Source organism: Dreissena polymorpha, chromosome 2, assembly GCF_020536995.1.
Source record: "Dreissena polymorpha isolate Duluth1 chromosome 2, UMN_Dpol_1.0, whole genome shotgun sequence".
Taxonomy (NCBI): Eukaryota; Metazoa; Mollusca; class Bivalvia; order Myida; family Dreissenidae; genus Dreissena; species Dreissena polymorpha.
In genome coordinates this window covers 38433892-38459785 of record NC_068356.1, presented here as the reverse complement: position 1 = coordinate 38459785, position 25894 = coordinate 38433892, and the positions used below count along the sequence as shown (strand labels likewise).

The following is a 25894-nucleotide window of genomic DNA, read 5'->3' as shown; positions in this document are numbered from 1 at the left end:
CTCAGGCATATGGAGTGATTTTGTTTTTGTAAGATTTGACCTGGTGGCCTATATTTTGAGTTGACCCCCCCTTTACCAAACATCAAACTTTGCTTACAAAAATAAATATTATGACAAAGATTCATAAAATCTGAAACAAAATTGTGACCTCTAGAGTGTTTACGAGGATTTTGTATAATATAATGAAAATTTGGACAATCTAAGGGCAAGAATTATGGCATTAATTATGTGATACATATAAAACCAATCTTTTCACCAAGTTTCATGATGATTGGACAAAAAATGTGACTTCTAGAGTGTTCACAAGCTTTTATATAAATATAAGAAAACTGCCCCCCCCCCCCCACCGGCCATGTTGTTCAACTGACCGGAACCATTTTCAAACTCAACTCTCATATCATATAGAGAAAAATGCCCTGCCCACTGGCAGCTATGTTTTTTCATCGATCTGGACCATTTTCGAACTCGTCCGAGATATCGATAAAACCAATGTTTTGACCAACTTTCATGATGATTGGGCAAAAATTGTGACTTCTAGAGTGTTTACAAGGTTTCTCTATAGCCAAATAAGGAAAACTGCCCCCCCCCCCCCCCCAGCAGCCATGTTATTGAACTGACCAGAACCATTTGCGAACTCTACTCTCATATCAAGAAAACAAATGTTCTGACCAAATTTCATGAAAATTGGGCCAAAAATGTGACTTCTAGAGCGTTCACATGTTTTCACTATATACATATAGAGAAAAATGCCCCGCCCACTGGCAGCCATGTTTTTTCACCGATCTGGACCATTTTCGAACTCGTCCGAGATATCAATTAAATCCATGTTTTGACCACCTTTCATGATGATTGGGCAAAAATTGTGACTTCTACAGTGTTAACAAGGTTTCTCTATAGCAAAATAAGGAAAACTGCCCCGCCCACTGGCGGCCATGTTTTTCAACAGACCGGAACCACTTTTGAACTCAATCAAGATATCATTAAAACAAACATTTTGACAATGTTACATGAAGATTGAACATAAAATGTGATTTCTACAGTGTTAACAAGGTTTTTCTTTTTTTGACCCAGTGACCTAGTTTTTGACCTGGCACAACCCAGTTTCGATCTAAGCCGAGATTTTATTGGGGCAAAGCTTCTGACCAAGTTTCATGAAGATGGGAAAACAAATGTGGCCTCTAGAGTGTTTACGAACAAATGTTAACGGACGGACGACGGACAAAGACCGGTCAGAAAAGCTCACCTGAGCAATCAGGTGAGCTAACAAAAAATTCCATAACAGTGGAAAGTGACGTCCCTGATATAAGCCTTTGAGGACTGGTTAGCATAATCTGGGATGATTCTTAACACTCATGCATAAAGAAATGTTTCCCAGAACGCAGTTTATAGATTGCAGAGGCACTCAGGGACTTCACAAAGAATCTCAATACATTTTTCATGTTGATTTTTACAAATGATACTGTTTCTAATAACGTTTACAAGGTTAAAGCTGGTTATTTGTGTTGATGATTATCTTTGTTTGGTAGTTTCCTTTAGATATATAAATATAACATTTTTTTGATTCTATCATAAAGGATAAATCATACTTTGACTGAACATGCTTTAAGCAATTAAGCAGACCTAAATTCATAGTGTGATGACTATCATCAGCAATTGTTTCTAAGTCTTGCTAAAAAATCTAACAGCATTATATGATCAAAAATCACCAAAACAACTGTGAAACCTCTATTATTTTTTGGACACTATTTTTTGGATTTTCATGAGTCAGCTCAGCAATAAAAGCAATGCCTTTCACAAGAAAATTCAAGGAATTAAATAAGATCCAATATATATGGTTGGTTTTACATATCCACAAAATATCACCTCAACAAAATAAACTGAATTTACAGTTTCATCATCACCATCAACACCATCATCAGGGATATAAATGGCCCTTGACATGTATGTAGGGCCTCTTGATTTTCTGATTAATTCCCATGTTTTCTATACAGCAGTATACAGTGAGTACTGAAAACACTCTTACACATACGGGCAAATATGATCACAATGTTTATCTATTTCGCTGATCAATCTTACCTGGTTGTGAGCCACATCACTCGCAGGGTCCTCCTGGGTTTGATCCCCAGTCCCTTCCCCTGTGTGCCCCTCCAGACCGGCCTGTGCGGCTGGGATGTTGGGCGTGTAGGTCCACTTCTTGCCATACCTAGGCAGGTCACTGTCAGCTTTTCTTGTACACGGGGTCCTATATGTCAACAGCCAGTAAACAGCTAGTACCATCAAAAGCCAGGTGTGTTCTTCAATTGTTTTTTAAATTGCAAATGTGTGTTTTTTCTTAAAACTGTTTAAAGTTTTTTAATTAACAGATAAATAAGTTTCTTCATAAATAAACATATGCTTGTGTGTTTTTATGCTTCTGAGTTCAAATTTGTTTAAACAGACAGTGCATGGGTGCGTCTGTGTCAATAGTGTACATTTAGAAATTGTGATCTACTTCCAAAAAAAGAGCTGTGTTTGTGAAACACTATGCCCCTTACTACACATTGAAGCCGCACAGAAGCTATATCCCAATTGAAAACATCCTCAAAATCGTAAGAAAAAAGTCTGGGAAACTGTTATTTTATAGAAAATTCCACGGCTCATAACTTCATCAAATATCAATTGACCAGAACAAAACTCAGCCCTCTATCTGAAAGACATGCAGAAAGACTCACACACCAAAATACAGGTAAGTATCTGAAAGTGTGCTTGAAAAAAATCCAGAAAAGTATTATTTTAAAGCATTATCCTAGGCCAGTAACTTCGTAAAAAATCAATGGACCAGAACAAAGATCGAACTTAATCTGTAAGTGTAGGTAGACTCACATACCCAAAAAATTCAGTATCTGAAAGCATTTCAGAAACAAATCCAGAAAAGTGTTATTTTAGGGACGTATGCGGCAGTTTTAATGCAAATTTTGCTCCACTTAGAATTTGCTAATTTTTGGTATTTAGGTAGAACCATCTGTTGTGGATAGAAAAATAAAACAAGAGGGCCAAGATGGCCCTAGTTTGCTCACCTGAGAGGAGTCGGTTCGTTCAATCTTTACCAAACGTCAAACTTGACCTAGATATTGTCCAGACAAACATCCTGGTCAAGTTTCATCATTATTGAACCAAAACTCTGGCATATGGATTGTTTTTGTTTTTGCAAGATTTGACCTGGTGACCTATATTTTGAGTTGACCCCTCCTTACCAAACATCAAACTTTGCTTACAAAAATAAATATTATGACCAAGATTCATAAAATCTGAAACAAAATTGTGACCTCTAGAGTGTTTACAAGGATTTTGTATAATGAAATTTGGACAATCTAAGGGCAATAATTATGGCATTAATTATGTGATATATATAAAAACAATCTTTGTACCAAGTTTCATGATGATTGGGCAAAAATTATGACTTCTAGAGTGTTCACAAGCTTTTTTTACTATATAAATATAAGAAAACTGCCCCCCCCCCCCACCGGCTGCCATGTCATTCAACTGACCGGAACCATTTTCAAACTCAACTCTAATATCAAGGAAACAAATGTTCTGACCAAATTTCATGAAAATTGGGCCAAAAATGTTACTTCTAAAATGTTTACATGTTTTCACTATATACATATAGAGAAAAATGCCCCGCCCACTGGGGGCCAGGTTTTTTCACCGATCTTGACCATTTTGGAACTCGTCCAAGATATCAATAAAACCAATGTTTTGACCAATTTTCATGATGATTGGGCAAAAATTGTGACTTCTAGAGTGTTTACAAGGTTTCTCTATAGCCAAATAAGGAAAACTGCCCCACCCCCCGGCAGCCATGTTTTTCAACTGACCGGAACCATTTTCGAACTCAACTCTAATATCAAAGAAACAAATGTTCTGACCAAATTTCATGAAAATTGGGCCAAAAATGTGACTTCTAGAGTATTCACATGTTTTCACTATATACATATAGAGAAAAATGCCCAGCCCACTGGTGGCCATGTTTTTCACCAATCTGGACCGGCTGCCATGTTATTCAACTGACCGGAACCATTTCGAACTCAACTCTAATATCAAAGAAACAAATGTTCTGACCAAATTTCATGAAAATTGGGCCAAAAATGTGACTTCTAGAGTGTTCACATGTTTTCACTATATACATAAAGAGAAAAATGCCCCGCCCACTGGCGGCCATGTTTTTCAACGGACCAGAACCACATTTGAACTCGACCAACATATCATTAAGGCAAACATTTTGACAAAGTTACATGAAGATTGGGCATGAAATGTGACTTCTACAGTGTTTACAAGGTTTTTATTTTTTTTTGACCTAGTGACCTAGTTTTTGACCCAGTATGACCCAGTTCCCAACTTGATCGAGATATCATTGGGACAAATCTTCTAAGTTTCATGAAGATCGGACATGAAATGTGGCCTCTAGAGTGTTTACAAACATAATGTGGACGACGGACGGACGGACGGAAGACGGACAAAGACCGGTCACAAAAGCTCACCTCATCAGGTGAGCTAATAAAAATCATGGGTCACCAGTGTTGTTCATTTTTTATTCGCACATGAACAACAAGCATATTTCAGCACAATAACAATTAATAATACCACTAAGGTAATAACATAAAAACTAGAGTAAATTAATGAGAAAAGTGTTGAAAACAACCTCTATTTCTAACAAAATATGTAATACTGATTTAATTTGACTGCAAATTTTTTTTTTTTAACATGAATCCATTGATTCATGTTTTTAACCAATGTTTAAACATAAACAAAAACAACAGAATTTCACATTTGAAAATAAGTAAAATGCATCAAAGTCATTTTGATTTTAACATCACTTTCTCCACCTAGATTTTTTCCAAATTTACCTAAATGTTTAATGAGTTTTGACTTAATACAAATATAAAAAGAAAACAATAGGTCACCAGGGTCGTTTGTTCACAAATACAGTTTAACTGCGTGTATTAAAATACAATTTAAAAACACAGTGCAAACCATTTACATGGTGCAGGTCAAAACACATACTAGTACATGTATTGCTGTATGCCAATGAAAAAGTAGATTTAAATGTAAATGAAAACACAAATTATGTGTAGCAATATGAGTAAAAGAATAATAATACAGTAAATAACTGAAAACAAGATGTATACAATATCTTAAAGAGGCCGTCCAACAGATTTAGGCATGTAGTGAAGCTTGTCATTAAATAGTTAAAATGCTTTATATTGGTAAATTTAAACATTTGAACTAAAAATCTCCGGTTAAAAAACAAGAATACAATTTTAAAAAAAAGGAAAAAAAGTTACCCTCAACAGGGCTCAAACCACTGACCCCTGGATTCCTGGAGTAAAAAGCCTCCCGCCTAGACCACTCGACCATCCACGCTCATGTTTACATCGAATGTATTTTTTAGCTATATAAGCAATCCTCGAAGTTTCCCAAAATATCGTTTCGTGTCGATACAACGCTTTATCTGTTGGACGGCCGCATATCAAAGGCATTTAATTTTCATGGACAAAAACTGTCCATTTGTTTACCTTGTGCTCATTTTAAGCATGTTTTGTTGTTCTTTCGTTCTAATAGTGTTTACTTTCTTTTTTATCCGATTATCCGAAATATATTTCGCAACCGGTGTTTCAGTAAAAAAAAAAAATTTGCTTGAAACTAAACTGGCGCGTACGTCCTTAAAGAAAATTGCTAAGTCTAAGACCCTTAACTACGTCAAAATCAATGGACCACAGTGAAACTCAAACTTGCTCTGTAAGTCAAGCAGGTAGACTCACATGGTGATGGAGGATTTGTGCCACTACAGTTCCGTGCTACTGATATTTCAGTAGGGATGTAGTGGAGATTTCATCCCAATGATATACAGTTCAGTACCTTACATGATATGAACCTTGAATATCATCTTTTGAATTATGATATTATGGATGGTATGTTAGTGTCGAACAAATATATTCAAATATCTTAAAGTGATTTCTAACAATTTGTGATTCTATGTTCAATATAATTGGAATAAAGTTATTGTGACTTGTAATAAAGGGCGTCATTTTAACCCTTTTCTTACCCTTTTTTAAAGAAATAAAGTATATTTATGTAGTTTATTGCAACAGAGTTAAAATACAATAAGTATAATCATTTCCAATAAAAAAATGTTGTTATAATAATATGCGTGCATTATGTTTAATAATATTACAAATAAAGTGCTGCTATTTTTATATTATTCATCATGTATAAATTCAATTACATGCATTTTGCCTTAAAATGTTCAGTTTCAGTGCTCATTTTATTTGTTGACTTGCAGATAATGCACTGTTGGAGGAACAAAATTGCAGAAATTCTCCTTCCTTTTGGGATTTTTTCAGATAGCGATGGAGAATTTTAAATATGCATTTTTTCCTCAATAGGGAAATTACCTTTTACAGGTTCTTTAGAAAGAAGGAATAAATCGCTGTAGCTATAGAAACATTTTTTATTAACCACTGCAAAAATGATGCCGCAAAAAGTAAAGCATGCACTTTACATGATTATTTGGTATGTACTACAGACCTGAGGGTTATCTACTGCACTGGGAGAAGTCATCGCAATCTTTTCATAGTCACACGGACTAGAAACCATCATGGAAGTTGGAACTTTAATTTAAACCTATTTATTTTAGCTCCATTTTAACAAAAGCCTTGTTGAAATACTCTCTCAAGTACTTTCCTGGGTAGAACCAGAAGTTGGTGTCTTTGAGGGAGATCTAAAGACATTCCCAAAGTGGGGATCAAACCCGTGACTCCCAGTCAATAGGCAGACATATATCCACTACGCCATGGCGACCTGTAATTGATTTTGACTGCAGGTGAACATTTACTGCATTTGCACACTGGACTTAAAATCCTTCTGCAGTTACAACTATGATGACCTGCAATATGCAAATACACCAACAAGAAGCAGGAAAACTAAAACATAACAATGACACATTTTGAACGTTGACTACCACAAGTTTACCTTTAAGGTAATACTTGGATTACTTCATAACCTAAAATCGGTAATAAATGAGGCCTCTAGAGGGTTCTTAAGGTAAATATTGATGACCAATGACACATTGCAAAAATTGATCACAAAACACACCATGAGTATGCTGTGCTCAGGTAAGAGCAAACGGGCGCTGCTCAGGTAAGAGCAAACGGGCGCAATTCTGTTAAATTGCAGGTCAGAGTTATGGAGATTGGTCTATGATCTCATGAAAAGATCCCTTAAATGTATGTTCAGTTTCAAATTCAATCGAATACCAGTAGAAAAAACATTGATACAGGGTTGTTAAAAAAAAAAAAACTTAAAATATTACAATATTACACTGATGCTGAGATATAGATAATCAGTATAACTCAAGCTATTCAATTATAATTCAATCTAATAATAGCCACTGAAGAGACTTCCACTTATTAAGACTTTAGTGAGAAATGAAGTAACATTAACACTTGATATATGCCTTAAACACTAATGAAAAAAGAAGTAGCGACATCACAATGGCAGAAGCCAAATCATGCAAATGCTATCACAATATAAAATAACACAGATAAAATCAAGTACTATTTCCTAAAACTAAAAGGAAAATTATTTCAAATACTTGAGTCCCCACAATGAAACAATAGGCTGGCTGAATGCTGACTACTTGATATTGTACACTTTTTGAGGGTTGGTTAAAATATTCTGCTTTTTTTAAAGGAATCTTCATAACAAGATGTTTGGATTGTGTGCATCTCCTTAGTAACTGTCAATTTGTTGTCTCAATACCATGTTATTTTGAAGTCGCCCAAACAGAGAATAATACTTCAAAATAATGATTATTCAAATTACACAGTTCAAGGTTATCTTAATAAGACCAGGGGTCATAACAGGACCAGATTGCCAATCCTGAAAACAAGCCGGGGTTCTGGGGGCCACAGGCCACCAGCGGGGTAAAGGGGCAGCGCCCTTTAAGGGGGAACAGGCCCCCTGGACGAAAATTGATTTTAATAATTTTCATACCCTTTTAGATTGCCTTTCCAAGCAGTTATAAATGCATTTTATTTTAGCAAAAGAAAGATTTTTTTCCAAGAATTTACTTCTATTTTTCAACATATATTACATTAACCAAATGTTTTGAAAAAAATTCAATGCTGTTACAAGAAAACGTAATCATAAATTATTCGTAGAGTGCATACATGCCATAATTTTTTAGGTCCAAAGCGGGACATTCCATAAAAAATTGTCGGGACATTTGACCAAAAAGCAGGACACCTAAAACGATCTATCATTCCACCTTTACTATAGTCAGTATAGTACTAACAAAAACTCTTGATACTTTTATGCAAGACATAAAACATCTGATATGAAGCATGAAATCTAAAACATAACAATAACAGTTTTATTAAATAAGACAATAGCAAACAACGAAGATAATATTCATCTGTTTAAGAGTACAAAATCTAGAACATTACGACAACAATACATTAATTTCAATGGCAAACATTAACGCAGGGGAGGCTATCCAGTTGACTGAAAGTACGGGTTACAGTACACTATCTACCGAACAGTTACATCAGTTACACACGGAATGCGCGGCCGTACACATTTCCGTATTTTGTTTTCTTCCTATATACACAGATTAAACTGAATTGTGAATTGTCAGGCGCTGTATTGGGGTAGTGTCAAACTGTCATGAATAACAACACGTTGTTTTAATTACAATAACACAAGACAAGATGGGTAACTCTTTTACTGTTTGTTGCGATGTTTTTTTAAGCATGTGTCCATGCGCAGTTTGTTACTTGTCAATTGTCGCGGCTTAATTGGAGTAGGGTCAAACTGTCATGCATAGCACCTCGTTGTTTTAAGCTTAATTGGAGTAGGGTCAAACTGTCATGCATAGCACCTCGTTGTTTTTATTACAATTACACTAGACAAGATGGGTATCACTAATTGGACTGTTTGTTGCAATTTTGGTATATTGCACATTCGGAATATCCCGCTATATTGGAACTAAACATTGAATGTAAAAGACTCATTTATGACGTAGCGTTAATTTTACAAAACAATTGTTTTGTAAACCGTTTCAAACTAATACAAAATAAACACATTTTCAACATTTATTTCATTATAATAAAACTATCGATAGCAATAAGCGACCACTATCTTGAAGACCACCATGGTGTGAATGCCTGATGAAATCAATAATTAGCCAATAAATCGCTGATAAGGTGTCATAAACAACACTGGTACACACGATAAGTAGAATCGGATTGTTAATTGGGGGCAATAAAGGGATTATCGGTGTTAAGTGTTAGCGAAACAGTGCTTGAATAGCGAATTTTATTGGGAACCTATACACCTTACATCGTGCTTTACGAATGTCGGGACAAATCGTCTCATGGCGGGACGGCGGGACAAAGGGCCCAAAAGCGGGACTGTCCCGCCGAGATCGGGACGTATGGCATGTATGGTAGAGTGGCTAAATTTACCACCCCCTACCCAACCGTTTACGCAAAGTAAGATTCATTGTCGTCTTTCTTTGTGCTAATGTCACAGTTAATCAAATTAATCATTTATGTAAAGAAACAATAAAAATATAAAAAATAATTACATTTATAAGCTTCTAAACATTGGTTACGTGGTCAAAATTTACCTTAATTTTTTTTTTTGGTGTTACTCCATGTTGATAAATGCTTTGTTGATACTTGGCGCGCTCGATTGGAATTCAAAATTGGTCAAAATTTACCTTAATTTTTTTTTTCGTAATTACTCCATAAACGCTTTGTTGATACTTGGCACGCTCGATTGGAATTCACAGGAAAATGTTACCAATCCCACAAAAAATGCACCATGTGGCACGGTACCGAAATAATCTGCGAGGGTCAAATAAACAACAGACACCTTTATTATATCAATGCAGGAGTTGCCTTCTGTATAACCGAAATTGTGTTGTGTTCTGAGAAAACTGGGCTTCATGCTTGTGTGTAACGACACTTTCCCCATTTATGGTATTTTTAGTTTGAAGGAAGTCCCTTCTTATACCGAAAATCAAGTTTAAGCAGAAAGTGTTGTCCCTGATTAGCCTGTGCGCACTGCACAGGCTAATCTGGGATGACACTTTACGCACATGAATTAAGCCCCGTTTTGTCAGAACAAGACACAATTAACCTAGATTTGCTCCTCACTTCCCCCCCCCAACAAAACTCTTCTAATTTTTATTGATCTTAAAAGTTACCCTGGTGCCCTGAAATACGGATTTCCGGATTAATGCGGAATATTACGACCCTTGTAAGAATGAGTTTAAAGATCAAAATCTCATAAACAATGCGATTGGACGTAATTTGTTTAATAAATAAGTGTTTACTTTGCTCCATAACATAAATCCACTTGCCATTTTTATTCATTAACATTTGGACAATATTTCATAGTCAGAGGCACTGGCCAAGGAGGTGAATAATTCTGTAAAAATATTTGTAGCAGACTAATACAGAACAACTAACAGAAAACTGACATTTTTTTTAAGATAGCTTTTTGATCAACCCTCTCATTTGCAAAAAAGCTAACTCAGAAATTAAATAGCATTTACAGACCATAACTGTCTTAAATTACTCCATAACAACTGCAACACACAACATTTGGGGGTTTCAAAGCAAGAATTGAAATATTGTCTCCAAAACTTCCAGGACAATAAGAGTTGAATTTTAACAGGTAAGATCTATAATTTTATGTTTATGTCGCTTGAAAATAAAGTCAATAATAAGTATGACATGCCATATAGATAAACTAATACAACTTTGAGACTTGAAATGTTAAAATCCAAGTCTACAAAGCTTAATAAACAAAATGGCAGAAACTGGTTCTTATTAATATCATTCTGCCACAAAAAACACACATGGATATAGGTAAAATAATATGAGGTATGGAATATGACCTTAAATTATAATGTAAGCATACTTTAAAAAGCACATTTCAATAAATTATTTAATCAGGAAAATAAGACCTGAATGTTTAATAATAAATTTTGTTTGTTGAATTTAATTAAAAAAATCATACAATTTAAAAACTGTGGGATGTGACACTGCTGATGATGTTCTTGAAATGTAATTGCAGCACTTTAAATGGAAAAACAAGGGCTGTTTGTAAAACATGCGTTCCCCCCATATGGACTGTCAGTTGTAGTGGCAGCCATTGTGTGAATACGTTTTTTGTCACTGTGACCTTGACCTTTGACCTAGTGACCTGAAAATCAATAGGGGTCATCTGCGAGTCATGACCAATGTACCTATGAAGTTTCATGATCCTAGGCATAAGCTTTCTTGAGTTATCATCCGGAAACCATTTTACTGTGTCAAGTCACTGTGACCTTGACCTTTGACCTAGTGACCTGAAAGTCAATAGGGGTCATCTTCGAGTCATGATCAATGTACCTATGAAGTTTCATGATCCGAGGCGTAAGCATTCTTGAGTTATCATCCGGAAACCATTTTTCAAAGTTGAGTCACCGTTACCTTTACCTTTGACCTAGTGACCTGAAAATCAATAGGGGTCATCTGCGAGTCATGATCAATGTACCTATGAAGTTTCATGATCCTAGGCATAAGCGTTCTTGAGTTATCATCCAGAAACCATTTTACTATTTTGGGTCACCTTGACCTTTGACCTAGTGACCTGAAAATCAATATGGGTCATCTGCCAGTAAAGATCAATGTACCTATGAAGTTTCATGATCCTAGGCATAAGCGTTCTTGAGTTATCATCTGGAAACCATTTTACTATTTCAGGTCACCGTGACCTTGACCTTTGACCTAGTGACCCGAAAATCAATAGGTGTCATCTGCGAGTCATGATCAATGTACCTATGAAGTTTCATGATCCTAGGCATAAAAGTTCTTAAGTTATCATCCGGAAACCATTTTACTATTTTTGGGTCACCGTGACCTTGACCTTTGACCTAGTGACCTCAAAATCAATAGGGGTATTCTGCGAGTCATGACCAATGTACTTATGAAGTTTCATGATCCAAGGCCTAAGCGCTCTTGAGTTATCATCCGGAAACCATCTGGTGGACGGACAGACGGACATACGGACAGACCGACATGTGCAAAACAATATACCCCCTCTTCTTCGAAGGGGGGCATAAAAAGAAGATGAACAAAATGTTAAAACAATGAAATAATTTCATTTCAGATCTTCTGTTTGAGTAATCCACAATACATATCACAAGATGATCAAGAAATGGCTGAAGAGGACATTCCTTGTGTTTTTGCTTTTTGTTCACATTATCAACATAGGCTGTGTGTGGTGGTTGTTTAGCAATGTGAAAGTAGCCAGAGAAGGTTTGGTATTTGGCCCACCAAAAGATTCTGTCATAAAAGCCCTGCTTGCGTTTTCAATTATAGGAGCATTATTTTCACTTTTGGAAATAATCTCAGATCGGTTTTTAGTCTTTAGTAAAAATCAATATGCTGAACCGCTTTCTGCAATCACCATGTGGTTTGCTGAAATTCCACAACTGGCACTAAACATAGTAATCGTTGCATGCAGGGAAGAGGCAATCAGCTATTTACAGCTTGCAAAGGTCTCTGTTATGTTTGTAATTGTAGTGATTCGGTTTATTTGGACTGTATATGGACTTTATATGGACTGGAAACACGGCAGATGGTCAAGTGAAGGTTTAGATTATGATGACGTTGATTGCAAAATGCGTCTTTTTGACTTTGTTGTTGGCATGAAAATCACAGGACTGGTTGTGGTTTTAATTTGTGCTATTGTAATCTTCATTTTAACACAAACTGAGCGAAACCCAGACGGAAGTCTGGCACTCAAAGTTCCACACAGTATACTAGAGGGTGATTATGACGAGGAGAAGTATTTTGCAAATGTCAGCATTTACTTCAGCCACAGCCTACTTGATTATGAAACAAACCCTTCTTTTGACAGTAAAAATTTGTTAAGACTGATGACAATTTATGAAATAAAAAACACAACCACTGACAGGACTGTAAACATAAAATACGATTCGACACTGACACATTTTCTTGTTCAAGTGGATGGTGAAAATAGAGAATGTTTCACAGTAAATAACATTACAAACACCGTTACTATAAAAACATCATGCGCCAGTCATGTTCCAATGCCAGCTGGTCAATTTGCCTTTAAGTTCCACTTCATTGAGCCGTCGTTTCCCACATTGCTTTTTGGCGATATCACTTACAACATAAAACTTGGCAGAAACTGTGAAGCAGAAGAGATCAGCGTAGTAAACAACTTAACTGCCCATGTTGCTGACCCAGCAACAGTATTTCTGCGTTACTATCGAACTAAGCTGAACGTTATGGAAGACAATCACATCCTAAAGAAGTCGCCCACCTCTCACAAGTTTTATCGGCACAGTGATTTGATCAACATTGAAGATATTTGGAGACTACACTGCGAGAGCACTGGCAGTCAGGCACCACACAGGGATGAGAGCCTTGATGTTTGTGATCCAAAATAAAATATTTTTTACAAAAACAATAATTTGGGTGTGCAATATAGAATGGAATATTATAGTTTAATTTAATTTACTAACCAGGGTTATTTTTTGGAAAAAAAAATGTTTTGAAAGTTGTTAAGATTGTGCTTATGGTTGAATTTGGTTTTTGATTTTCTATAACTAGATATACCCTTTAGTGTTTGTTTTGTTATTATTTTTTTGCACAATTAAAAGTCCACAAATTTCAGGCCCTTAGCCAGGGTTTTGAAAAGGGGGGTGCGAATTTTCCCATCAACGAATGTTATTGAGCAACAAAGTGGTGTTCCCCTCCTGCAATCGGGGGTTTGAAGGGCCTCCCCCTAGAATTATTTTGAAAATAAAACGTAAAACACTGCATTCTGGCAGTGCTCATGCTGCTGCCAGACATTATCGCCAATGGCGATTAATTTTATCCAACTGGCTATTATTTCTTAAAATTGTCTAGAAAAAATGGCGATTATTTTATCCACCATTATCAAAAAACAAATTGCCTCTAAATGTTGTCCGGCGAATGCAAAACGCCTGCAAATCGGGCCATCAAGCAGGAAAAATCGCTAACGAGATTACCTGTGTACACACTCGACCTTGTGTATTGTCATACACGCGTCAATAACTTTTGAGACATTGTGGCCTAGAGCGTTTTTCTCAATCAGTGTCCGACAGCAGTGATATATTTCGGAAAAAACATTTTTAATCTCCCCGTGCTTTACCAATTATCGTTAACTGTTAGATATTTGTTAATTTTTCGCCAATTATTATTTAATCGTCATGAAATCGCTGCTTATATTGTCGGCTGGTTTTATTTTTCACTCCGTTTTTTCTGTAATTAGATTACATTGAATATTGCTTGATGAAATAATTATTTAATCGCCATCAACTAATTATCCCCGTAATTACCGCTGTTTGTCGTCTGCTTTAACATAATGATTTTAATTTTTAACCAGGTAACCTGGTTTTCCCAATTTAAAGGGACCCGGCATATGCCACGGCCAGCTAATTTTAACAAAAAACATGTTTGGAATTACACTGAGGTGTTGTATTTTAACTCACGCGCTGTGACAGTAATTGATGTAAACATGATCGGCATTGCAAAAGTGTTATTTTTGGAATCAATCATTTACAATTGATATTGGCCTCTGCCTACAATATTGCTGCCAATGGCAAACGTCGTATTAAAAGAGTAAGTAGTCGAACGATATGCAAATTTTAGATTATGCATATTAATATTTTATATTATGCATATTTCATGTGCAAAATGCGTACAATTTTTCGGATTACTGTTTTCGGATTCTGTATTTTTTTTTGTCGATTATGATTTATTTTCGAAGTTCATACTAGCAAAAATAGAATGACGAATACACATGCGGTGATACGGAAGGTGTGGTTTATAATATTTCGAGTTGTATTCACCAAAAATTGCAATTGGAAAAACTATAAAAAATAGTATATTTAGTAAGGGCTCTGGGTGGGTTGGGGCCTCTGCTCTTAATGCTTATGTGTATGTAACTGTAGCTGAGATATGGTTTGATAAGTCACACCCACAACATTGATTGTATTCTTTATTGCAAAGCCATGATAATATTTTATAAGAAAATGACACACTGATATTATGCTTGTTTTTAAGTATATATATATATATATATATATATATATATATATATATATATATATATATATATATATTATAACTTAAATCAAATAGATATACATTTAATAAAACATAGATAAAATGAGATTCATTGTTTTTTCTTTCTTTTTTCCTTCAGTACCGTTTTTTGCGGAAAAGTCTGCATATGTTTTGGCTATTATTTTTTTAAGGGAAAAAAATTGGCTATTATTTTCTGAAGGCCAGAGTGAGCACTTATTCTGGTGACTTTTTATCTGTATTTAGAGACTGAAGTTATAGAGCATTTTCATATAAAATTTCCTTTCATTGACCATACTCAGTGACTGATCAACATGTATATGATATAGAATACATGTATTTCCCATTACAGTTTTTCATTTACCCCTTTTATCGACCAGTCACGGAAATACATTATATTATATGGTGTTTAACCCAACACTAGTATGCACACACAAACTGTGTTTACATATGCAACAACACATTTAAAGAAAGTAAAATCAACAATAAATACAGGGTTTTTTTCTGATTTTGGGGAAAGGGCCTGGCCTTTTGTTGAAGGGTATAAAATAGCGCGAAACGCCGGATTTTTGGGGAAAAATCGCGCAAAACGTTGATTTTTGGGGAAAATAAGGAAAGTCTTAAATAATCAATTTAACATATTTTACTGTTTTTAAAACAAATTCAAGGCAACAGATAATTTAATTATGCACTATTTTTCTATTTTACTATTTTCTACACTGGATCAGGTTAACTTATATATTTAAAGGTTAAAACATAAACTTTTTTTGGGAGGGGGGGGGGGGAGGTAAAGAAATCTAGGGGAAAATTAACCAGCTTAGGGGAAAAAAATTAGTGTATTTTACCATTCAACAATTTTACCATTTATAAGCAGTCTCAGCCGGACATGTCTTGTAAAATTTTTAATTGTCTGTCGGTTAAATTGACAGGACCGATTGTCCAGTAAAAAAAGAGAACGAATTGTTGGTTTGAATAGGTTTGTTTACAGCTCTGAAAGTTTTCTGAGGTGCAAAAATAGCAATAGCATCTTTATACACGTGCTTTTCCATACCAACACTCTTTCTGCTGACGGAATTTTTCGAGGGCACCTGATTGGTCCATTTTTGTGCATCTTACAAATGCGGGTCAGGACGGTCCAAATCCATGACATCCTTGTCACTTAATAATCATAAATCTGATCATTTAAATTTAAATGATACAGATATCAATTTGTGTGGTTCTTATAGCAATAGTAATGTATAATAATGATCATTGTCATTTGAACCATTATTATCATGGCTGTCAATGTTCATGCGTGAAAAAGGGTGGTCGTCATTTATCAAGGCCGTCGTCGGTTTAGGCCGTATGGACCAGACTCATATCTGACATGGGCACTAAGCATAGCTTAGGAAAACAAGTATCAGCTTCTTTCGTTTTGGAAAATGTTCTTAAGATATTACGAAGGAGCGATTCCCGTTAACTTACTGTTAACATGCGTTCAACATTTTTTTCATATGTTTTAACAAAACAAGACTAGTACCATGTATGGCGTGTATTATTATTTAACGTCAGATACAAATGTGTGACCTTGAAATTAATAGCTTTTATTTAAAATTTCATTTTATATCATAAACACCTTGATCCCAGCAATGAAACCAAGTTATTTTACTATTATATTCTGTAGCCAGTAGGTCCTATAAAACAAGAGGGCCATGGTGGCCCTGGGTCGCTCACCTGAGTAGAAGTCATGTAAAGCAAGGGTTGTTAACTTTGTTTTGTGAAGAAAAAGGGTTTGTTGTTTTGGCCGATATATAAATATATGCTTTATAAGGAGTTGTTTGTGTTTGTTTATGCTTTTTACAATAGACATTTGCTTCCCATTGCAACAAATGTTTATTTTGGATAAAAATGATTTGAGGACAGTAATTAAATAATGTGCACAATCAGCAAAAGAAAATGGAACTTCATTTTTTTCACAATTTGAAGTGAAGCTTTGAGATAATTATATAAGCATCTCAGCATCTAAGGGTGTTATACGGGATGACTTTTTTGCAAGAACAGCTTTAGATACAGAAAACAACTGTAATTTTTCAATAAATTTAGTGTTCATATAATTTGTTTTTTCATAATTCAATACAATATGTTGTTATCATATATCAAAGTATATTATGAGGAAGTAAATGAGTATAAGCATACAGGCCTCTTTCTATTTTGGGAAAAAGTACCTAGCAAAAATGGGATTTTTAAAGTCGCGAAATCTTTCAAATTGGGAAAAATTTTCATCAGCAAAAGCATTATTTGGGAAATTATTTTTCTTATTTTATCTTATTAAATCTTATGTTTTCATACATAGGTATTGCTCTAAAATGCTAAGACAAGTCAGTGTTTTTTTTCACCTAAAGGGGAATGGTGGCGGGGCCCGTCCAAAGGGGAAAAACGCGTCGTTTTTTAGGAAAAGGGGAAAATTACAAATTCACTCTTTTATATGTAATGATATTTATTATATGAATACACATGTATGTATGAATGCAATATTCATAGCAACCCCAATATCAGCCAGATGATTATCAGTTATCAGGGTGAAAATCAATCAGTTCTGACACCAATGTTACTAGAATATTAATTAAATAAACACCTCTCAACCAATCTGAATGGAATAAAAACTGTTTGAAAAAGCAAAAAATTGTCTACAAAATGTTGTTAAATTCGTTAGTTTTAAGTTATAATATCATGACCACATAGTAAGATTAATCTCAAACTCTTATCAATATTGACCCATGTGCGTGAATTGCTATTTCCTGCGTACTCGCTGTGAGCCCTATGTGTATATTTACAAAATGCGCGCTTGCTAATGCTCATAAATATTAATGAGACAGGTGAAATCTAATTCTCCAATGAATTACAAATTCATTGATGCATTCAAAACTTGCATATGTTGACCCTACACTGAGAAAATAGTCCGTAAAGTCTATGCATTTTATTTGTATTTCCGCATTTGATATTACTATTTTGAACACACTATGGGAAAGAGGAAAGATTGATCTTTCTTTTGATACCAAAATTATTGTTCGCAACGGAAAAATTAGGTGTTCGCATTTTAAATTGAAGTAGCACTATTTGCCAGCTTAACCACAAAGTTGACACGAACGCTGAGCCGCATTAACGTTCCGCCATTTTGTATGGAAACTGAAAAGCAGCGTATCGGAAAAAACCAATAGCGAGGCAAAAATATAATTATATCGAATTAAACCCTACTGATTTCAAAAGGTAAATACATTCAGTGCCCCAGATGAGCTGCGTATTTGCGTCTTTCACCCTATTAAAATGTTTAACAAGAGCACCGCCTTGCAGGTGCAGACCTCTCATCTATTTTCTTTTTAAAGGTGAAGGGACTCTCATTTTCAATCACAAAGGAGGGAGGGGTGGAGTGAAGAGGGGTGTATAGTGTGGGGGCATGGACATTTATTACATTATCTTCCAAAAATGCGAAAAAAAATGAAAAAAAACAAAAAACGGGAGGGTGGGGGTGGGGGTGGGGGATTCTTGGATGCGATAGTTGGACGGTATTTCAAACATAAAATAATAAAAATAAATATTTGTGTTTTTTAACCGTTTCAAAAAAAAAAATTGGGGGTGGGGTGGGGGATTTAAAGTTTTAGGGTGTGGTGGTCATTTGTGAGATGATCTTAAAAAAAAAAAAAAAAAAAAAAAAACAAGGGCTGTTTGTAAAACATGCATGCCCCCCTATATGGGCTATAAGTTGTAGTAGCAGCCATTGTGTGAATACCTTTTTTGTCACTGAATACGTTTTTTGTCACTGTGAATGGTGGTGGTGGTGGTGGTGGTGGTAGAAGAAATAGTAGTAGTAGTAGTAGTAGTAGTAGTAGTAGTAGTAGTAGTAGTAGTAGTAGTAGTAGTAGTAGTAGTAGAAGTAGTAGTAGAAGTAGTAGTAGTAGTAGTAGTAGTAGTAGTAGTAGTAGTAGGTGGTGGTGGTGGTGGTGGTGGTGGTGGTGGTGGTGGTGGTGGTGGTGGTGGTGGTGGTGGTGGTGGTGGTGGTGGTGGTAGAAGAAATAGTAGTAGTAGTAGTAGTAGTAGTAGTAGTAGTAGTAGTAGTAGTAGTAGTAGTAGTAGAAGTAGTAGTAGTAGTAGAAGTAGTAGTAGTAGTAGTAGTAGTAGTAGTAGTAGTAGTAGTAGTAGTAGTAGTAGTAGTAGTAGTAGTAGTAGTAGTAGAGTAGTAGTAGAAGTAGTAGTAGTTGTAGTAGTAGTAGTAGAAGTAGTAGTAGTAGTAGTAGTAGTAGTAGTAGTAGTAGTAGTAGTAGTAGTAGTAGTAGTAGTAGTAGTAGTAGTAGTATTAGTAGTAGTAGTAATAGAGTAGTAGTAGTAGTAGGTGGTGGTGTGGTGGTAGCAAAAGAAATAGTAGTAGTAGTAGTAGTAGTAGTAGTAGTCGTAGTAGTAGTAGTAGTAGTAGTAGTAGTAGTAGTAGTAGTAGTAGTAGTAGTAGTAGTAGTAGTAGTAGTAGTAGTAGTAGTAGTAGTAGTAGTAGAGCAGTAGTAGTAGTAGTAGTAGTAGTAGTAGTAGTAGTAGTAGTAGTAGTAGTAGTAGTAGTAGTAGTAGTAGTAGAGTAGTAGTAGTAGTAGTAGTAGTAGTAGTAGTAGAAGTAGTAGTAGAAGTAAGAGTAGTAGTAGCAGTAGAAGTAGCAGTAGTAGTAGAAGTAGTAGTAGTAGTAGTAGTAGTAGTAGTAGTAGTAGTAGTAGAAGTAGTAGTAGTAGTAGTAGCAGCAGCAGCAGCAAGCAGCAGCAGCAGCAGCAGCAGCAGCAGCAGTAGTAGTAGTAGTAGTAGTAGTAGTAGTAGTAGTAGTAGTATGCATTACAAAAATGCAGTTAGCCTTACATTTGGTAAAATTTAAATATATTACAAGGGAGGCAAATCTGTAACAATAAATTTAAACTTTTTGCATTTGTTTCCCCTGTAGTGTATCACCTCCCCTGTCCTGCTTATATTTATATTAATCAACAAAATTAAACATTAACACAATATTTAATATACAAAATATACAAAAAATCTCATATTTTGATAATATTTTTACTGATCCACTGTATTTTACTAAAAGGATGATGTTTCATTGGACTGATAATTATAGATTTAGGATTACAGACCAGTTGCTTCAGTAATATTGTTCAGAGTGTGCCCTGTTGGCCACGTATGCATTCTAAAATTATCATTCAAAAAATAGGCAAAAACGAATAAACATTCAAAGTTCAACGAGCTCCTGCGGCCATGTTTTTTGACGAATCAAATTTCTTTGAACAACTTTTTCAGGGGAGCCTTCAAAGGTCATTCCTGTGAAATTTTTTGAAAATCTGATGAGCGGTTTCTGACAAGAAGATTTTTTAAGGTTTTTACCATATATGGTCATGGCGGCCATCTTGGTTATGTGATCAAATTTTGTTTAATTCTTTTGTCCCATGACCTAGGGATGCTCCACATGAAATTTAGTTGAAATTGGCTCAATGGTTTAGTAGAAGAAGATGTTTACAAATTGTTTACAGACAGACAGACGGACGGACGGACGGATGGACGCCTGACGGTGAGTGATCACAATAGCTCACCCCGAGCTATCGCTCAGGTGAGCTAAAAAGAGGAGATCCTGTATTTTTTCTAAATTTACAGGACCTACTGTCCTGTAAAAATTTGCCTAGTTTGGATTTGACTGCATACGTCAAGCAAATTAAAAGGAAATATTTGACTTTTTTCAAAACAATTGTGTGTCTGCTGCTATGGATAGTACCAGAGGTCTAGCATAGCTCTAAACGTGCTAATAGTGTATTGGTACAACAAACACTGTTTAACAAAACCGGGTCATCTCTAATTTACATCAATACCAGGGTGCAGGATCACGTGACTTTGTTAATGAAGTCAACACACCGATAAGTGCTGCTTTTTTCCAAATAACTTTGAAAAACAATTTTTCAACTAGTGCATAAAAGATAGATTTTTAAGCTGCGTATGTCAATGTGAAAAACATCAGAATAACTTTATATAATAAGCATGTGTTCTTTTTTTTCAAAAAATGTATTTATACTGCACAAATATCCTTCACGCAAATTGAATTTTTGTCACCGATTTCAGATGTATTCTCAAGAATTGGCACAAACTGCAAGAAAAACATTTATGCACTAAAGATTTTTGCAAATGTATTTCAATAACGTGACATATTTGTAAAAATAAAGTTCTGAACGGTGTGTTTACATTCTGTCCAGCCCGTGTGTAAATACCTGAAAACCAGGCTGATTCTGCACCCTGAATACTAAACAGAAACAAAATGGCATAACTGGTTACTTTTACCTTTGTCAACTCTTTTTAACAAATTAGTTATCTGTTTTCTAAATGAATTTCAGAAACATATAAAACTTAAGTCTTCATAAAGACCCTATAACCACAATCTACTGGCCCTTTGGTCTCAAATCCTTAACAGTGTATACCAGGACATTGAAAAACAAGATAACCGCCTTGCGGGTGCAGACCGCTCATCTATTTTCTTTTTAAAGGTGAAGGTACTCTCAATTTCAATCACAAAGGAGGGAGGGGTGGAGTGAAGAGGGGTGTATAGTGTGGGGGTGTGGACATTTGTTACATTATCTTCCAAAAATGCGAAAAGTAAGGGTAAGAGTAGTTTTGTCATAGTATCAATCAAATCTAATCATAAATAAACAGGTTATGGTGGCAATTTTAGCAAAATTTAATAATTTGACCTTGAGAGTCAAGGTCATTCAGAGGTCAAGGTAAAATTCAACTTGCCAGGTACAGTAACCTCATGATAGCATGAAAGTATTTGAAGTTTGAAAGTATTAGCCTTGATACTTTAGAAGTAAAGTGGATCAAAACACAAAATTTAACCATATATTCAAAGTTACTAAGTCAAAAAAGGGCCATTATTCCGTAAAAATGACAACCAGAGTTATGCAACTTGTCCTTTTACTGTACCCTTATGATAGTTTGCGAGTGTTCCAAGTATGAAAGCAATATCTATGATACTTTAGGGGTAGGTGGACCAAAACACAAAACTTTACCAAATTTTCAAGTATAAAGGGCCCATAATTCCGTCAAAATGCCAGTCAGAGTTACATAACTTTGCCTGCACAGTCCCCTTACGATAGTTAGTAAGTGTTGCAAGTATGAAAGCAATGGCTTTGATACTTTCGGAAAAAAAAGGACCTAAACACAAAACTTAACCAAATTTTCAATTTTCTAAGTATAAAAAGGGAACATAATTCTGTCAAAATGCCAGTCAGAGTTACATAACTTTGCCTGCACAGTCACCTAACGATAGTTAGTAAGTGTGGCAAGTATGAAAGCAATGGCTTTGATTCTTTAGGAAAAAAGTGAACCTAAACACAAAACTTAACCTAATTTTCAATTTTATAAGTATAAAAAGGGCACATAATTCCGTCAAAATGCCAGTCAGAGTTACATAACTTTGCCTGCACAGTCCCCTTACAATAGTTAGTAAGTGTTGCAAGTATGTAAGCAATGGCTTTGATACTTTAGGCAAAAAATGGACCTAAACACAAAACTTAACCAAATGTTCAATTTTCGAAGTATAAAAAGGGCACATAATTCTGTCAAAATGCAAGCCAGAGTTACATAACTTTGCCTGCACAGTCACCTAACAATAGTTAGTAAGTGTGGCAAGTATGAAAGCAATGGCTTTGATACTTTAGGAAAAAAGTGAACCTAAACACAAAACTTAACCTAATTTTCAATTTTATAAGTATAAAAAGGGCACATAATTCTGTCAAAATGCCAGTAAGAGTTACATAACTTTGCCTGCACAGTCCCCTTATGATAGTTAGTAAGTGTTGCAAGTATGAGAGCAATAGCTTGGATACTTAAGGAATAAAATGGACCTAAACACAAAACTTAACCAACATTTTAAATTTTCTAAGTATAAAAAGGGCACATAATTCTGTCAAAATGCAAGCCAGAATTATCTAACTTTAACTGCCCAGTCCCCTCATGATAGTTAGTAAGTGTACCAAGTTTGAATGCAATAGCATTGATACTTTATTAGAAAAGTGTACCTAAACGCAAAACTTAACCGGACGCTGAGGTGATGACAATAGCTCATAATTTTTTTTCAAAAAAAAGATGAGCTAATAAAATAAGGATTAATTTAAACCTGTCCTATGAAAACATATGGTGAAAGGTTCAGTTAAAAGTGAAGAAAGCTTTGTGATTGTTTATACATACCACGTAATATTAAACAGTAAAAATAAAACACTAGTGCTCTCAGAGCGGGTTATCACGCGGTGATTAAGATGGCGATGTCGTTTTATACCCTGTCTTACTTTTGATAATTTTTAAATGCCACTCATTTTCCAACCATATCAGGAAAAAAGTGATGAGCATTTATTTCGTATTAATATTCCCTGTATATCTCGAATTTCCTCACAGCACATTTTCTTATTCAATTTTAGATAAAGTGCAAAATCTAAAAATCCAATAACATCAAAATCAAGATATGTTACCAGAAACGGAATGCCAGACGGACAGACCGATGGACAGAGCTATTTGCCACTTTACCAGGAGCATAAATAATGCAATCACAGGCTCTGGTATTATGTAATTTTAAACAGAGGATTACTCCCTAAAATTCATGCAATCAACAAACATTGACAAACTTGCAGATAATTACTTGCTAAGTTTGGTGAAAATTGCCAAAAAATTCTTGGGGGAGATGCGCACAGAAGTTTCTATATTAAATTTTAAACAAAGAGCTAAAACTCTTAAAAAATTGCACTTGCTTAACCTTGAAAATATGCACTGTAGCAGTGACAGATAAATTTTGTAGTTGTAAAGGTTTGATCTCACAAAAAATGTTGCACACAGCTTTTATTTGTAATTTTAAACAAAGGACATTAACTCCTTAAAAAAAATTATATCGCAAAACCTTGAAAATATTCACTGCAGGAATGAAACATAAATCATTCTGTAAGACTTTGTGAAAACATTATGCCAAATGAAGGAGGAGTTGCTTACAGAAGCTTTTATATTTAATTTTAAACAAAGGGCAATAATGAATCAATTTCAAAGCATTGGCAATATGAGCTGTAGAACTTGGACAGACTAATTCTGTAAAAGTTTGAAAAAATGGAAGGCAAAATGTTGTAGTTGCCCACAGAGGCTTTAATATGTTATTAAAAAAACCTTCTCAAACAAGACCCGTCTTTTTGAAAAACAATGTCTCCTACTGCGCTTTGAAGCCATACAGCAGCTATTTTAAAACAAGAGGGCCATGATGGCCCTGTATCGCTCCACTGTTTTTTATGCGAAAAAAGCGTGCAATGTGCATGGGTTGAAATGTACTCAAGCATGTGACTTTCTCTTTCTATCCCTCATCCCACTTGGCGCTTAAAGTTGGAATGGTGAGTATTTTTATATATAAATTTGGCCCCAGGGGCATAATTTGAACAAACTTGGTAGAGAACTATAAGATGTCACTACATACCAAATTTGGTAGCCCTAGGCCCATTGGTTATGGACAGGAAGATTTTTAAAGTTTGCACACAAGAGGCTTTATATAAGCATATGTTCAGTTTTGTGACCCCTGAGGCAGAGTCAAATTTGAGCCCAGGGGAATAATTTGAACAAATTTGGTAGAGGACTATTAGATGTCACTACATACCAAATTTAGTAGCCCTAGGCTCTATAATTATGAACAAGAGGATTTTTAAAGTTTGCACAAAATAGGCCTTATTTAAGCATATGTTCATCTTTGTGACCCCCAGGACAGGGTCAAATTTGATCCCAGGGGCTTAATTTGAACAAACTTGGTAGAGGACTATTAAATGTCACTACATACCAAATTTGGTAGCCCTATGCCATACGGTTATGGACAAGTAGATTTTTAAAGTTTGCACAAAATAGGCCTTATTTAAACGTATGTTAATTTTTGTGACCCCCAGGGCAGGGCCAAATTTGACCACAGGGGCATAGTTTGAACGAACTAAGTACAGAACTATTAGATGTCACTACATACCAAATTTGGTAGCCCTAGGCCCTACAGTTATGGACAAGAAGCTTTTTAAAGTTTGCACAAAATAGGCTTTATATAAGCATAAATAAAAATTATGTTAATTTTTGTGACCCCCGGGGCAGAGTCAAATTTGACCCCAGGGGCATAATTTGAACAAATTGGGTAGAGGACTATTAGATGTCACAACATGCCAAAATTGGTAGGCCTATGCCATAAAGTTATGGACAAGTAGATTTTTAAAGTTTGCACAAAATAGGCCTTATATAAGCATATGTTCATTTTTGTGACCCCCGGGGCAGGGTCAAATTTGACCCCTGGGGCATAATTTGAACAAACTAAGTAGAGAACTATTAGATGTCACTACATACCGAATTTGGTAGCCCTAAGCCCTAGGGTTATTGACAAAAAGATATTCAAAGTTTGCACAAAATAGGCTTTATATAAGCATATGTTCATTTTTGTGACCCCGGGGCAGGGTCAAATTTGACCCCAGGGGCTTACTTTGAACAAATTGTTAGAGAACTATTAGATGTCTCTACATACCAAATTTGGAAGCCCTTTGCCATACGGTTATGGACAAGTAGATTTTTAAAGTTTGCGCAAAATAGGCCTTATTTAAAGTATGTTCATTTTTGTGACCCCCGGGGCAGTTTCAAATTTGACCCCAGGGGCATTATTTGAACAAACTAAGAAGAGAACTATT

The 25894-nt window shown here is 35.3% G+C and overlaps 2 protein-coding genes across 2 annotated transcripts in view; one reads left to right on the top strand and one right to left on the bottom strand.

Annotated features, from left to right (window-relative positions):
* The window catches only part of LOC127866663 (transcription factor E4F1-like), a 76143-nt gene that overhangs the window by 31621 nt on the left and 18628 nt on the right, over window positions 1-25894 (bottom strand). Inside the window, exon 9 of the mRNA XM_052407387.1 lies at window positions 2077-2242. Coding sequence (XP_052263347.1) covers window positions 2077-2242 — 166 coding nt within the window. The remainder of the gene's footprint in view (window positions 1-2076; window positions 2243-25894) is intronic.
* Window positions 10577-15121, top strand: LOC127866681 (uncharacterized). The gene is made up of 2 exons (XM_052407421.1): window positions 10577-10725; window positions 12205-15121. Exon 2 carries the CDS (start codon window positions 12242-12244, stop codon window positions 13511-13513), a length of 1272 nt encoding a protein of 423 aa, XP_052263381.1. The 5' UTR covers window positions 10577-10725; window positions 12205-12241; the 3' UTR covers window positions 13514-15121.

Coding starts and splice junctions, on each gene's coding strand:
- LOC127866681 (XM_052407421.1), top strand. CDS start 12,242: ATGATCAAGAAATGGCTGAAGAGGACATTCCTTGTGTTTTTGCTTTTT.